Raw genomic sequence first — 16,935 nt, forward strand, 5'->3', positions numbered from 1 at the left:
TAAATGCTCAGAATTACAGATTAACATCGTCAGAGAAGAACTCAAATCCACTCTCCTCCTCCACGGTTTGGTTAGGCCAGGGACTTCCAGTCTCAGTACTAGTAACATTTAGGTGACGCTTTGATAGGTCTTTCCTGTGTGTTGCAAGACAGTGTCCTTGGCCTCTCTCTCCGTGTAAGCTAAGAGGACTATCTCTTAAGCATCAAGAACCAAAACATGTCTTCAGATCTTAAATGTTCTCCACACAAGACAGTTTCTGGTTGAGTAGTTTTCACGTTAGGATAAAATAAGAGCCATGTTTTGCAAAAGGCCACACGAGCCCTCTGCCTAGAGGCCAATGTACTTGCTATTCATGACAACTGATGCCCGATACACATACACAGGTGTCTAGGCTAAGCTGAAGAGGACGGTCCCCCCAGGACTGGACATAAGTTTGCTAATTTTAGGGAAGTGGAAAGGGAGAGTGGCAAGGGAAAGGGAGAGTGGTCAGGGCACCCAGTTTTTGAGTAAGTAATATATTCCTATGAATGCAAACTAAGTATGCATGAACAGATACACACAGATGTGTCTCCCTCCAATCTGGGATCGCCACTCCAGAGTTTAGGAAGACTACGTAAGGGGGGTTACGTGTAAACAAGTGCTTCCATGGAATCAGAGTGTCTCTGGGTCATCACTTTACTCACGTTTCAAAAGTAATAAAAGCCACCTGCTTTGTAAATGAGGCAAGGGTCAGGCATCGCTGCTCCTGCCTCATTGCTGCCTCTCAACCTTGGTCTGAGAAGTTTCTTTTCACAGTGGGCAGTAATCAATGCGGATGCTCATCAGCTGTCAATGCGCTGATGAATGAGAGTGGACTGCTCGGCCCTAAATGGGATATGTATGTCACACACGCACACGTGCACGCACGCACACACACACACACACACACACACACACACAAACGCATGCACGTGCACACACCCTGCTTCTGTCTTTAAGACTGAGCGCAAAGGGGAAAGACTGTAGAGCTGGAGAGTGGAGGAGGCTCTGGGACACAGTCTTCTGTCCAGGACACGGCTATCGCTCCCGTGAACTCACAGTATCTGTGGTTATTGGCGAGGACAGACCTGAACGACATGGAGCTGTCAACATTCCATCATGGCTGGAGGAAGGGCATGTGAGGCTCCCACTTCTTCTGGAGGAGCTCGCCATTGGCAGTTAACAGTTGTCGGGGAGGGAGGAGTGACTTTTCTTCGACAGTGTGGCCCACCATGCAGGAAATAACCCCGCACCTGTGCACAGGCGAGCGATCCTATTTAATAGGCTATTTTGTTTTAAAGCCATGAAATTAGAAAGGTGTTAAGAAGAAGGATTGCAGCTGCAGCAAGGGTAAGAAAGGGGTAAGAAAAGGGATTGGGGGAGGTTAACACAATCAAGTACATTATATACACGTAAAAATTGTCAGTCCATAAAATAATTTTTAAACTCAAGACTAACAATTGCATCAATAAAAAATGCAGTTCCTCAGACACCCCAGCCATTCAATAACCTCACAAATCTTACTGCCATGGACTCAGTGCAGATTACTGAACACTTCCACCATTTCCAGAAAGTTCTGTTGGACAACACTAACCTGGAACATGAGGTTCGAACCCTTGACACCATGGTGCACCTGAGGCTGACAGAATCAACCCTACACTACTACCACCTATGTGCCTCAGACGCTGACACTTGGCCGAGTTCAAGTTAGCCTTTCCTGTCCTTCCGGCAAGCCACCCTCATCCAAGTGTGAGTCACACTCATCAGATGCCCCATCATGTAGACAAGTAAGCGAATTAGAAGGCACAGTCACTAAAGGAGCAACAGAAAGCAGATAAACAGGAGAGTTTTACTCCAGCAAAATCCTCTCTCAGTTTAGAAGCTCTGAGAGCCAGGAAGACGACATTGAGCTTCCAGCTACTTGGGACTTGTGATGATTTAAACACTTGTGATGTCTGCCAATTGTATGCATGTATGTATGTATGTATGTATGTATGCATGCATGCATGCATTCATGTGTCACATGGGGCTACATTTTTTTTCTCCCAAATAAACCGTACAGTCTCGGGAAGCAGAGACATGGTCTCGAAGGCATTTCTTCTCTCCTTCACGTTTTTCTATCAAGAATGTGTCGGTGTTTACAAACTGTTGCAGTTTGCAGCTGAGAAAAGTTCCACTGGCCTGCTCTTTTGCTCAGAGTGAACTTACAAACTTACTTATGAATTAACTGGTGATTAAAACCTTGGAAGATTTCACATCGGGATCTGTATTTCTGTTCCCTACAAAACAAACGAGAGCATAGAGAGGCTGGGGTCTACATTCACACACAGCTCTGTGAGCAGCAGCTCAGTGCCATCCACCCGCAAAGGAAGGCAGGCATCCTTATGATGGTTCCCATAGTTATAGCAAAATCTGTTTCCTGCTTGGCTCCTGTAGGCTTTTGTGTTTACAACTCTAGTGGAAGACATTCAGCAAATTAACTGAGAGTGGAAATCCTAGACTCTGTAAACAGAGAGGCAGCCATTAATGCTCGCCCTAATGGGCACCGTGTTTGTTTTACATAGCTAAAACCCAACTCGCTTTAGCCTTCAGTTGAAGACATTAACCTTATGGGCTTATGTTTAGTTCCTCCCGGCCTTGCCAAGAATTGATAATAGATTAGAGAGATGGGCGACTGGAAGAACCAAAAGCAGCCAGCTTGGCACTCATGTGTAAGTGATCAAGACAAGGAGAACAGAGAGTTCATAAATGCTGACTGTTCCCTAAACCCTGGAAACCATTACACTGAAGAAGCTGGATGTTGCCAGCTGCTGCCCACCTAAAGTGGAGCCCCATACAGAAAGCACAAAGCAACCGGTTAACAGGAATCCACAGCGGCTTCCTCTCTCACCACCTTATAAGAGGCTACTGAGCCCTAGAGTTGCTTTTTGTGGCTCACTTCTCCCAGTCAACTGAAACATCTATATAGACTCCTTTGGGGTCAGTCTTTCTTGTTGCTGGCGGTGGATGGGGGAGGGAGACGTCTTTAACCTGGGTTGTTTTCCATCATAATAAACAGTAGATCACCAAGTCTCTTTACTAAACAGATCCATATCCCACCATCAGCGCTTCAGAATGAGGAAGAAAACCTCACGTAAAGGCACGTCTAGTGGAATGCAAGGTAGCCTCAATGTCTTCCTATAGCCAGGATGGGGTTAGCAGGCATGATTTCCAATATTCGTGCACATTGATAGAGTATAACTTTTATGTTTTCATGACGTGTTCCCTGTGTGCTATGCACCACCAATAACCACACGGATTAAGGGCTAATCCCTGCATCTCTGATATCCTTCTGAATAATCAGATCATCAAAAGATTCCTATATTATTGTGTTTCTTAAAACATTTTTGGTGTGTTTGTGGACGTGTGGGTGTGTTGGACTTTTAAACTTTCTTTTGTCTCTTTCTATAAGAATTATCACAGCACCTGAGTTTTTAATTTTTGTAAGGTCCTGAACCTCACTGGATCAAACATCCACTGACTGTAACTCCTTCAGCTGTGCTACAGTTTGGACTGGGAACCTGGGTAAACGCCAGTGTGCGGTGATCACGTTCTTTCTACCGTGTTAGATGATGAAGGATTTCAGCTCAGAATCTTGGCGTACTTTGATGCTGACTGAGGACACGGCTGGAAGCTAACGTGAAGTACTGATAGGTTGGTGTCTCCGCACGGTTCCTCTGCATACTGGCTAAAGAAAAACAACCAATTTTCCACCCGAGTCTAAGGTTAAAGAACTGTCATTACTACCTTCGGCTGGATTACAAAGTTTATAAGACCCGATAGTCTGAAATTCTACTATTTTTGTTGCTTGTTTGTATATTTTGTTTGCCAAGACAGTTTCTCTGTATGGCCCTGGCTGTCCTGGAACTTTCTCTGTAGACCAGGCTGGCTTCAAACTCAAAGATCCACCTGCTTCTGCAAGGAGTTAAAGGCACGTGCCACCACCACCGCCCGGCCATTGTGGAATTCTTTAGTCTTCATCCCGACCCATCTTTTTCCTGAGCACATCATCACCGGAGACAGCAATCTCCGTGTTTACATTGCTAGATTTCTCTGAGTAGAAAAGAAGAGTTTAAAAGATCTACAGGAAAAGGAGACTTAGGAAAGCAACATTTCACATGACTCATGACCCGAATAGACAGACGTGTGGAGAAAGTTCTCACTAGCTGTTCATCAGAGAATAGCAAGTAGAAACGAAAACTGGGACATAGTAAATGTACAATACACAAGCATCTTGGAGTCCAAAAGAGGAGGAGGCAAGACCTTTTAAAAGCTGTAATGTATAAAGTTAACTTAGAAGAAGGGGACAGTGCTGCTGAGGGTCACGTTTTATTCAATAACAATGTTAACATTAGCTTGATTGGCTAAAAGCCAAAAATTTATCAAATCGAAACACTGGTAAGATACACTGGGAAGCCCAGAAAAAGAGGTCTGTATGAAATGGACTGAAGGCATGAAATTTTAGACGACTCAAAAAGTGACAGCGATTCGTGCTTATCACTTTTTAAAATAAAAATTTAAGACTTACTACGTCAGTTAAAGGATTCATATGCTAGACCCAGGATATCATATACCACTGAGAATCTTCTTCCTATAAATATTCAAAATAAAGGCAGAAAAATAACTCTCTCCCCTCACCTGTCTACACACGGTAACTGGGATGTCTGTCAAAGACAGCCATGTGCTTGCTAGTCTTTTGACCTTATAAATATGTTAGGTTATAGGGCAACCAAGAGTTTAGGCTAGTGAACATTAAGGTTTCTGATCAACTAACTTTAAAATTAAAAGAATCATTTTGCATTATCTAGAAGGTCCTTTGCCCTTTTAGAAGGGTATGCCCTTCCAACTTTACCCTGACAATCATTTGCTCTGAGATAGAAGGAAGTGTGAGAGTGGAGACTCGGGGACTCTAGAACTGGGTAGAACAAGCCCTCCAGTCCTTCCCTAACTGTTCTGGAAGGAATGGATCTCTGTGGATACCAGTCAGACCCCGGCCAGACTTCTGACCATGCAGTGATACATTTTGTCATTTAAACAACCAAGGTTCTACTCATTCAGTAGAGCCGTGAGAGAAAGGAAGACAGTTAACAACTGCTTCAGAGGAAGGAAAGGTCTAAAATCTTCAATCTGGCAACAGCAGAACAGTGCTAAAAACTCACCTTTTTGTAGGTTTTTTCTTCGTTTTGTTTTCCAGGTACGGCGTCTCCATTTTCAGCAGTTGACGACATCTGCAAAGGAGAGATATTTCCACGTGAAGTCTGACCGGTCATCTCTAGTGCAGCATATTAATAATGCTGATAAAGAGCAAAATATATTTTATAAAGTTTTGTTGTTGCCACTGCTATTAATTTAGGGGAGCAGAGGAAAAAGAAAATCCAAGAGTTCTTATTGGGAGTACACTCACCTCTAAATCTGAAGAAAGACACCATAGAAGACCTAGACCCTTATCATGTGGATAGCGTCTTGTTACAAGCTATTTAAAATGCATTTTTGGCTCAGTTGTAAGGGCTGTAAAAATATCTGGAAAGTACCAAAATTATGAACCAGAATACACACACACACACACACACACACACACACACACACACACACATACCACTCTTAATAGTACTTTCCTCAAGCAACTCCATGATTCACATTTTAGCACATTCTTATGTATCTTTTTTTTTTTTTTTCAGAGTTGGGGATGGAACCCAGGGCCTTGTGCTTGCTTATGTATCTTTTGACATCTGCATTTTTGATATGAAAAATGATGACACCATCTTTGTGTTTTCAATAAACATTGATGTAATAAGGACATGCTCCTTTTATGATTAAAAAAATCCTCAGTGGCAAAAGAATATTTTCTTTTAGATGCCAGGAGACATCCCTGTGTGAATCCAGCTGTGTGTCCGTCCTTTAGTTAATGATGCTCTTACTGATGGAGAGTTGAGGTGGCTCAAACAGTTTGCTCCTGCAAATAATACAACAATTATCCGTGCTCTGTCTTTGTCCAGTGTTAACATGGCCGATTCCTGCAATGACTAAGTTACACTGGAGTCCTAACACTTTAAAGCCCTTACTAACATCAGCAAACTGCCTTCCCAGAAGGCTATGCCCACTCATAGCCATATCAGGACTGAGTGGAAGCTTGGCTCACTGAGCAACAATAGCTACTATACTTCGATAATTCGTCAGGTCAAATAAGGCCCCTCCTCATTTACTAAGGATTAAATTTTCCTCCTGCCACTGCTAGACCTTTGTCTGTTTTTTTTTTTGAGTTTTTCATACTTTTGCTAACCTATCTTTTAGGGTCTTAGTATTTTCATTATTGATTTTTAAGCCCGTAACTGTTAGTAGTATTAGTAATTTCCTTGTTAATCCTAAATTTTTAGACTATTACTTCATCACTAAGCGCATTATTAGTATTTTCCATGCGGTGGCGTGCCTTTTAATCTGTTTAAAACTTGCAACACAGAGAGGTTTTAGTTTTACTAATTCAAAAAGAGTTATTAATTTTGTTATTTTTTTCAAATGCTCTTAAGATAAAATTTTTTTTCTCAGTGAGAGACAGTAGATGTTCAAACATGTACTTGTAATCACTTTTTCATTTAAAAATCATTCAACTTCGAAGTCATTAAAAAAATGTAAAGCCAGTTACTTTTGTGATGAATAAGGGTACCTGCCTGCATCAACAGCAAGCTACAATATTTCAGGATCTTTAAAAAGTTATGAAAATTTTTCATGTATCTTATTTTGGTCACACTCTTTCCTCCTTCATTAACACCTCCCAGATCTTCCTTATCTCCCTACCCACCCAACTTCATGTCTGCCCCCTCAAAAAATTATGAAAAAAGGGTTGTGGATTTAGCTCAGTGGTAGAGCGCTTGCCTAGCAAGCACAAGGCCCTGGGTTCGGTCCCCAGCTCCGAAAAAAAGAAAAAGGAAAAAAAAAAAAAAGAAAAAAACCCTGAGATTTCACCTCACACCAGTGAGAATGGCTAAGATCAAAAACTCAGGTGACAGCAGATGCTGGCGAGGATGCGGAGAAAGAGGAACACTCCTCCATTGTTGGTAGGATTGCAGACTGGTAAAACCATTCTGGAAATCAGTCTGGAGGTTCCTCAGAAAATTGGACATTGAACTGCCTGAGGATCCAGCTATACCTCTCTTGGGCATATACCCAAAAGATGCCCCAACATATAAAAAAGACACGTGCTCCACTATGTTCATCATAGCCTTATTTATAATAGCCAGAAGCTGGAAAGAACCCAGATGCCCTTCAACAGAGGAATGGATACAGAAAATGTAGTACATCTACACAATGGAATATTACTCAGCTATCAAAAACAACGAGTTTATGAAATTTGTAGGCAAATGGTTGGAACTGGAAAATATCATCCTGAGTGAGCTAACCCAATCACAGAAAAACACACATGGTATGCACTCATTGATAAGTGGCTATTATCCCAAATGCTTGAATTACCCTAGATGCCTAGAACAAATGAAACTCAAGACGGATGATCAAAATGTGAATGCTTCACTCTTTCTTTAAAAGGGGAACAAGAATACCCTTGGCTGGGAAGAGAGAGGCAAAGATTAAAACAGAGACTGAAGGAACACCCATTCAGACCCTGCCCCACATGTGGCCCATACATATACAGCCACCCAATTAGACAAGATGGATGAAGCAAAGAAGTGCAGGCTGACAGGAGCTGGATGTAGATCGCTCCTGAGAGACACAGCCAGAATACAGCAAATACAGAGGCGAATACCAGCAGCAAACCACTGAACTGAGAACAGGACCCCCGTTGAAGGAATCAGAGAAAGAACTGGAAGAGCTTGAAGGGGCTCGAGACCCCATATGTACAACAATGCCAAGCAACCAGAGCTTCCAGGGACTAAGCCAATACCTAAAGACTATACATGGACTGACCCTGGACTCTGACCTCATAGATAGCAATGAATATCCTAGTAAGAGCACCAGTGGAAGGGGAAGCCCTGGGTCCTGCTAAGACTGAACCCCCAGTGAACTAGACTGGTGGGGGGAGGGCGGCAATGGGGGGAGGGTCGGGAGGGGAACACCCATAAGGAAGGGGAGGGGGGAGGGGGATGTTTGCCCGGAAACCGGGAAAGGGAATAACACTCGAAATGTATATAAGAAATACTCAAGTTAATAAAAAAAATAAAAAATAAAAATAAAAAAAGAAATAGGGTCTCGATGTTTAATAAAAAAAAAACAAAAACAAAAAATTATGAAAAAAACCCCCCACAAAATAAATAAATAAATAATAAAAAACCAAACCAAAATGTGCACAACAAACCAAACCAAACCAGACCAAACCAGACTCCTTATCTGAGTTGTGTTGGCCAGCTACCTCTGGGCTTGGGGCCTGCTCTGGAGTGTGATTAATATATTCAATGAGACGTCATGAGATAAAATCAGTATCCACTTTCTGAGTAGGAATCAATTGCAAATAGCTTCTTGGTTGTAGGTGGGATTTTGTGAATGATTCTTCCATCAGTATTGAGATTCAGTCCGGTTTGAACCTGTGGTGGTCATAGGTGTGTCTTTGTGATTCTGATGTGTACCAACCCCATTGGGTCCGGAAGATGCGGTCTTCTGAGAGTCATCCCCCACCTCTAGCTCTTAAAATCTTTCTGCCTCTTTTTTGACAGATCCCTGAGCTCTGAGGGGAGAGGTTTGATGAGGACTTATGATCTAAGGTTGAGGGTCCAAAGTCTCTCACTTCTGCACACTGCTCAGTTTGGAATTCTTTGCTAATTATTGTCCACTCAAGAGCACTACAGGATCTTAAATTACAGGAAAGGTATTTAAAACCACAGGGAGAGAAAGGTCTTCTGACTTTCCTACAAGCCTTTGAGTCCTGGACTCTTAACAAGTTCAATATCTGTGGTACCAAAGACTTTGCCAGCTGTGTCCCTACACCGGAACTGAAGCACTGATGTGTGCACGACATGACTAACGCTAAGGACTTAGATGAGCCCACCTCACCAGGTCTACTGCTGTCATAATCAACCCCCTCTTACCCTCTTAACTTTCAGATGAGTTCTATTTAACCTGTTCATTCTAGAACAGGGAGTCTTCAAAGATGGCCTGTTTCACAAAAACATCTGCTTTATTGGTTTAAAGAGGAACTGACTTTTTTCTAGTTTTCTTAGAATAATACTTTTATGGGTTCTGAAGAAAATGCTAGGAAGATTAAAATGCTTGTAAGACTTAAGAATATCAGCTCAGGATAAAAAGCTCAACATAGTCAAGAGACTGAGGCCCTTCCTGAAGAATGACACTTGAGTAGCTGCATTTCTCAGACTCCCCAGCGTTGAAGATGGAAACATGTCAACAGTCGTTCTGTGGAGAGTTAAGGACCAACCTCTGGGAAATGGTCTAATTGGCATGAATGAAGGGCAGTTAGCAGACTCTAAAAGTATTTTCCATTACATTGTAAATCACTCAAGACTTGCCAGTAGGAAGGAAGTGAAAAGCACATAGCAGATAAAGGAGAGCCATGGTAGTGAGGCGTGGGAGGGGGGATTCATTGTTGACAGTGCTTCTCTGCCTACCCTGGGGTCCTATTAGAAAAGAGATCACTAATCAATATTTATTGATATCCCAACTTCATCACCCCTAAAGGGTCACCTGAGTTCAAAGTGGTTATTTTCTTTCTTTTAAAATAGTTGAGATTTCACATACTCATAGAATGATGTTCGACAAAACACCACGCTATCAAACAGGGATACCCAAGTCAATGAAGTGAATGAAATGGTTAGGGACAGGCTCTTAGCTTCTTGTCCTGTTGCTGGGCTAGAGTCCTATGACAGAAGCCACTTAAGGGAGAAAGGTCTTAATTTAGTTCAAACGACAGTCTGTCACCATGGGGAAATCGAGGCCCAGGTGCCGGAAGCCACTACTTTGTGTCTATAGCAAGCAGGGAAAGCAGTGGCCTACCTGCCTGTGCTTAGCTTGATTTTATACAGCCCAGAAGAACCATTACTCAGAGACTGTGGAAAATCTCACTTCCCACCTCGGTCATTGCCATCAAGATGATCCCCCACAGGCTGGTCCTGAGGCCAGTCTCCCTGTCGACTCTAGACCTCCCAAGTTGACAGCAGTAAGCACTACCCCAGTAAACTACAAAGAACTATTCAAGAGGGCATGGTGGGGGTTACTCCCTGTCCTAGGCTTGTTAGGTTTCAGTGGGTACAATACACCCTTGCTAGGGTGTAAACCAAAACAGGCATAGATAACCACATTATAATGGAACCATCTCTACGAAGAGAGGAGGGAAGTGACCCTGGCTGTACTGGTGATCAACTGCCTAAAGACGAAGCTGTAAATGCACTGAGCACTCCTGGTAATATTTTGCTGTATTCTCTGAGTATTCTTTTAAAATTAGGGGAGAATTTGAGGGTGATTAAAAATTAACCATGCCCCGTAGTCCATGGCATTCTCCACCCCCACCATGCTTTCTCTCTCCACACAGACAGACATTCAAAAACTTTCCACGTCCTGCTTGCTTGCTGTGTGTTTGAAATTTGACACGGTCAAAGTTAAACGTCATGAACTAGGTAGGTCAATAAAGATACAGAAAGATTAAGGCCTCCATAGAGCATCTGTCAGAATTAATTAGGGATACAGAAAACATCTTCTTACCTTTGTAAGTAAAGTGGCAAGTCATCTGTAGTTGGTGGTGACGGGTGGCCTGCTCATCGTTGACACTGCTTTTGTGCCCCCAGGTTGCTGTTAGAAAAGAGATCACTGGTCAGTATTTAGCGATATCCACACTTCCTTTTCCCCAAAGGATCAGACGTGGCTCTCGGGTTGAGTAGCAAGGTAAAGGAAGGGGTATGCATAAAGGATCCATACCATGGGTAGCAAGAGAATAAACCACAGGACCCAATGTGTACTAAATACATTGTAGCATCCAGTTTAACTTGGAAGTCCCTACTTGTTACAACAAAGGAGGTGATCGGCTTCCAGATCAGAGTCTCCAACAGATAAAGGCAGCCACTCAAACCACAGAGGCCACATTGGATATTCCCCTATCAGTTTTCATAGGGGATCCTTTCCTTAACAAGTAAATCATCTTTCAGCATTAGTTCTGTGACCAATCTACTGATTTCGCTCAGAGTCACTTAGATGACACACTGCAAACAGTGCCTCCACAGACGTTTGGCTCTCACTGCACTTAGCACTGAGGTGGTTATCAGCTCATTGTAACGTTTCCCTTTTAGGATGAGAGGTTGGACACAGCTACCACGTATGCCAGGCCAGTATGTTACCATACAACTACACCCCTAAACCCTTCTACTGTACGTCCAGGCAAGACCTGGCTAAGTTTTCCAAGTAGCCTTGAACTTCCAATAATACTTAGCTTCCTGAGTATCTGGAACTGCAGGCCCATGTCACCATGCCTGGATCATATTCACTTTTAAAATTGTAGATAAATATAAAGTTAAAAATAAACCAGGTCTTACACATATATCCCCTAGAGATAATCAGTGTCAACAAATTTTCATTGCTGTTAAAAAAAAGCACTCCTCTATGCTTGTTGCTGTACATATATTCTCATATTCATATATATATATATATATATGTTCCTATTTAAAAATAACTGTGTGCAGAGATAAAGTGACTGCTGACATTCTATATAGAACATCTATATCAGCCCACCCACTCCCAAAAACACTCAGGGAATCATGGAAGAGGCGGGGTACAGGGTGGGGGGTGGCGGGGGACATAAGAAAGATCGTAAGAGTCAGAGGTTGAAACAGTGTTTCCTGGTCTTGACATCACCAATGCTCTCATGAAATCACTGTGGCTGCACGGCACAAGATCTTTTAAAAAAGTGTACACTTAGGGATGACACTGGATGCTTCCTTATCAGGTTTTGGTACTAAGGGACTGATGATGTCATTACATGGAAGTCTTTATGTGCAATCAGTTTTTGCTGTATAATTATTCTACTTTTGAAATTTGGAATTTGTCTTGGAATTTGTAATATATTGTAATTTATTTTAGTAATTTATAACTTGTTAGAATAACATCCATTTCATTTAGATTTTAAATTTTATTGTCATAATATTTCCCACTATAGTTATTGAATTATTTTAGACCATCCATACTCTGACTAATCCATTTCCTTATTCTTCATGCTCATGCACTCTCTCTCTCTCTCTCTCTCTCTCTCTCTCTCTCTCTCTGTGAGCATATATGTATATATATATATGTATATATACATATATATATACACATATTCTAAATGTTGCAGACAGCCTTTTTATTTTTATCTCTGAGTTCTTTTTATTTGTTCTGTGGATATTTTTATTCACTATATTATTTTATGGAAAAACTATTTCAATTTTCAGGTGTGTACACCCAAGTTGTGCATTAAATAAAATTAGGGAGCTGGAGAGATGGCTCAGTGGTTAAGAGCACTTATGTGTTCCCTGCGGAGAGCTCATAAGCAACACCCCACGAGCAAACTTGAGCCTCAGGACCACAGGTAAGACAAACCTTCCTGCTCCAAGCAACCTGCCTGGTGAACTCAGGACACACAGAGGCAAAATTCCTCTAGGACAGGACACTTCCGGTTTTTAGCGGGATTCCCAAACTCGAAGATCCCTGCCCGCAGCAGCTCACTGTTCCCAAACCCCGTGGGAAAGAGACCTCACCGCCTGGTCAGGTGGGCACTCCTGAGGCTACAGAGCGGAAGAGACCACCAACACTGCCCACCCCTGCCCACATCCCTGGCCCAAGAGGAAACTGTATACGGCCTCTGGGTTCCTGGAGATAAGGGCACAGGAGCAGCAGGTCCCGTGCGTCTGAGACACCACCAGAACCTGAAGGGACCGACCAGATAAACAGTTCTCTGCACCCAAATCCGTGGGAGGGAGAGCTGAACCTTCAGAGAGGCAGACATGCCTGGGAAACCAGAAGAGTCTACACTCTGCCCACATTACTGATTCCAGAGGAAAACACCAAACGCCATCTGGAACCCTGGTGCACAGAAGCTCCCGGAAAGGGTGGCGCAGATCTTCCTGGTTGCTGCCCCCGCTGAGAGCTCATAAGCAACACACCATGAGCAAACCTGAGCCTCGGGATCACAGGAAAGACAATTCCTGCTCCAAGCGACCTGCCTGGTGAACTCAAGACACAGGCCCACAGGAACAGCTGAAGACCTGTAGATAGGAAAAACTACATGCCCGAAAGCAGAACACTCTGTCCCCATAACTGGCTGAAAGAAAACAGGAAAACAGGTCTACAGCACTCCTGACACTCAGGCTTATAGGACAGTCTAGCCACCTTCAGAAATGGCAGAACAAAGTAACACTAGAGATAATCTGATGGAGAGAGGCAAGCGCAGGAACCCAAGCAACAGAAACCAAGACTACATGGCATCATTGGAGCCCAATTCTCCCACCAAAGCAAACATGGAATATCCAAACACACCAGAAAAGCAAGATCTAATTTCAAAATCATATTTGATCATGATGCTGGAGGACTTCAAGAAAGACATGAAGAACTCCCTTAGAGAAACAGAGGAAAACATAAATAAACAAGTAGAAGCCTACAGAGAGGAATCACAAAAATCCCTGAAAGAATTCCAGGAAAACACAATCAAACAATTGAAGGAATTAAAAATGGAAATAGAAGCAATCAAGAAAGAACACATGGAAACAACCCTGGAAATAGAAAACCAAAAGAAGAGACAAGGAGCTGTAGATACGAGCTTCACCAACAGAATACAAGAGATGGAAGAGAGAATCTCAGGAGCAGAAGATTCCATAGAAATCATCGACTCAACTGTCAAAGATAATGTAAAGTGGAAAAAGCTACTGGTCCAAAACATACAGGAAATCCAGGACTCAATGAGAAGATCAAACCTAAGGATAATAGGTATAGAAGAGAGTGAAGACTCCCAGCTCAAAGGACCAGTAAATATCTTCAACAAAATAATAGAAGAAAACTTCCCTAACCTAAAGAAAGAGATACCCATAAGCATACAAGAAGCATACAGAACTCCAAATAGATTGGACCAGAAAAGAAATTCCTCCCATCACATAAGAGTCAAAACACCAAATGCACAAAATGAAGAAAGAATATTAAAAGCAGTAAGGGAAAAAGGTCAAGTAACATATAAAGGCAGACCTATCAGAATCACACCAGACTTTTCGCCACAGACTATGAAAGCCAGAAGATCCTGGACAGATGTTATACAGACCCTAAGAGAACACAAATGCCAGCCCAGGTTACTGTATCCTGCAAAACTCTCAATTAATGTAGATGGAGAAACCAAGATATTCCATGACAAAACCAAATTTACACAAAATCTTTCTACAAATCCAGCGCTACAAAGGATAATAAATGGTAAAGCCCAACATAAGGAGGCAAGCTACACCCTAGAAGAAGCAAGAAACTAATTGTCTTGGCAACAAAACAAAGAGAAGAAAAGCACACAAACATAACCTCACATCCAAATATGAATATAACAGGAAGCAATAATCACTATTCCTTAATATCTCTCAACATCAATGGCCTCAACTCCCCAATAAAAAGACATAGATTAACAAACTGGATACGCAACGAGGACCCTGCATTCTGCTGCCTACAGGAAACACACTTCAGAGACAAAGACAGACACTACCTCAGAGTGAAACAACTTTCCAAGCAAATGGTCGGAAGAAGCAAGCTGGACTAGCCATTCTAATATCAAATAAAATCAATTTTCAACTAAAAGTCATCAAAAAAGATAAGGAAGGACACTTTATATTCATCAAAGGAAAAATCCACCAAGATGAACTCTCAATCCTAAATATATTTCCCCCAAATACAAGGGCACCTACATACGTAAAAGAAACCTTACTAAAGCTCAAAACACACATTGCACCTCACACAATAATAGTAGGAGATTTCAACACCCCACTCTCATCAATGGACAGATCATGGAAACAGAAATTAAACAGAGATGTAGACAGACTAAGAGAAGTCATGAGCCAAATGGACTTAACAGATATTTATAGAACATTCTATCCTAAAGAAAAAGGATATACCTTCTTCTCAGCTCCTCATGGTACTTTCTCCAAAATTGACCATATAATTGGCCAAAAAACGGGCCTCAACAGGTATAGAAAGATAGAAATAATCCCATGCGTGCTATCAGACCACCACGGCCTAAAGCTGGTCTTCAATAACAATAAGGAAGAATGCCCACTTATACGTGGAAATTGAACAATGCTCGACTCAATGCTAACCTGGTCAAGGAAGAAATAAAGAAAGAAATTAAAGACTTTTTAGAATTTAATGAAAATGAAGGTACAACATACCCAAACTTATGGGACACAATGAAAGCTGTGCTAAGAGGAAGACTCATAGCTCTGAGTGCCTGCAGAAAGAAACAGGATAGAGTATATATCACCAGCTTGACAGCACACCTAAAAATTCTAGAACAAAAAGAAGCAAATACACCAAGGAGGAGTAGAAGGCAGGAAATAATCAAACTCAGAGCTGAAATCAACCAAGTAGAAACAAAAAGGACCATAGAAAGAATCAATAGAACCAAAAGTTGGTTCTTTGAGAAAATCAACAAGATAGATAAACCCTTAGCCAGACTAACGAGAGGTCACAGAGAGTGTGTGCAAAAACAAAATCAGAAATGAAAAGGGAGACATAACTACAGAATCAGAGGAAATTCAAAAAAATCATCAGATCTTACTATAAAAGCCTATATTCAACAAAACTTGAAAATCTGCAGGAAATGGACAATTTCCTAGACAGATAGCAGATACCGAAGTTAAATCAGGAACAGATAAAGCCATAACTCCTAAGGAAATAGAAGCAGTCATTAAAGGTCTCCCAACCAAAAAGAGCCCAGGTCCAGAGGGGTTTAGTGCAGAATTCTATCAAACCTTCATAGAAGATCTCATACCAATACTATCCAAACTATTCCACAAAATTGAAACAGATGGAGCACTACCGAATTCCTTCTACGAAGCCACAATTACTCTTATACCTAAACCACACAAAGACCCAACAAAGAAAGAGAACTTCAGACCAATTTCCCTTATGAATATCGATGCAAAAATACTCAATAAAATTCTGGCAAACCGAATCCAAGAGCACATCAAAACAATCATCGACCATGATCAAGTACGCTTCATCCCAGGCATGCAGGGATGGTTTAATATTCGGAAAACCATCAACGTGATCCATTATATAAACAAACTGAAAGAACAAAACCACATGATCATTTCATTAGATGCTGAGAAAGCATTTGACAAAATTCAACACCCCTTCATCATAAAAGTCCTGGAAAGAATAGGAATTCAAGGCCCATACCTAAACATAGTAAAAGCCATAGACAGCAAACCAGTTGCTAACATTAAACTAAATGGAGAGAAACTTGAAGCAATCCCACTAAAATCAGGGACTAGACAAGGCTGCCCACTCTCTCCCTACTTATTCAATATAGTTTTTGAAGTTCTAGCCAGAGCAATCAGACAACAAAAGGAGGTCAAGGGGATACAGATCAGAAAAGAAGAAGTCAAAATATCACTATTTGCAGATGATATGATAGTTTATTTAAATGATCCCAAAAGTTCCACCAGAGAACTACTAAAGCTGATAAACAACTTCAGCAAAGTGGCTGGGTATAAAATTAACTCAAATAAATCAGTAGCCTGCCTCTACACAAAAGAGAAACAAGCCGAGAAAGCAATTAGGGAAACGACACCCTTCATAATAGACCCAAACAATATAAAGTACCTCGGTGTGACTTTAACCAAGCAAGTAAAAGATCTGTACAATAAGAACTTCAAGACACTGAAGAAGGAAATTGAAGAAGACCTCAGAAGATGGAAAGATCTCCCATGCTCATGG

At 41.7% G+C, this 16,935-nt stretch overlaps 1 protein-coding gene across 7 annotated transcripts in view; it reads right to left on the reverse strand.

Annotated features, from left to right (window-relative positions):
• Positions 1-16,935, reverse strand: part of Pip5k1b (phosphatidylinositol-4-phosphate 5-kinase type 1 beta) — a 278,257-nt gene that overhangs the window by 159,692 nt on the left and 101,630 nt on the right. For all 7 annotated transcript variants that reach the window (XM_039080207.2, NM_001012743.1, XM_063264723.1 and 4 more), the window contains exons 2-3: positions 10,711-10,797; positions 5,217-5,285 (exon numbers count right to left, since the gene is read on the reverse strand). In XM_039080207.2, coding sequence (XP_038936135.1) covers positions 5,217-5,285 — 69 coding nt within the window. In that variant the 5' untranslated portion in view covers positions 10,711-10,797. The remainder of the gene's footprint in view (positions 1-5,216; positions 5,286-10,710; positions 10,798-16,935) is intronic.

The sequence above is a fragment of the Rattus norvegicus genome, chromosome 1 (genome assembly GCF_036323735.1).
Source record: "Rattus norvegicus strain BN/NHsdMcwi chromosome 1, GRCr8, whole genome shotgun sequence".
Lineage (NCBI taxonomy): Eukaryota > Metazoa > Chordata > Mammalia > Rodentia > Muridae > Rattus > Rattus norvegicus.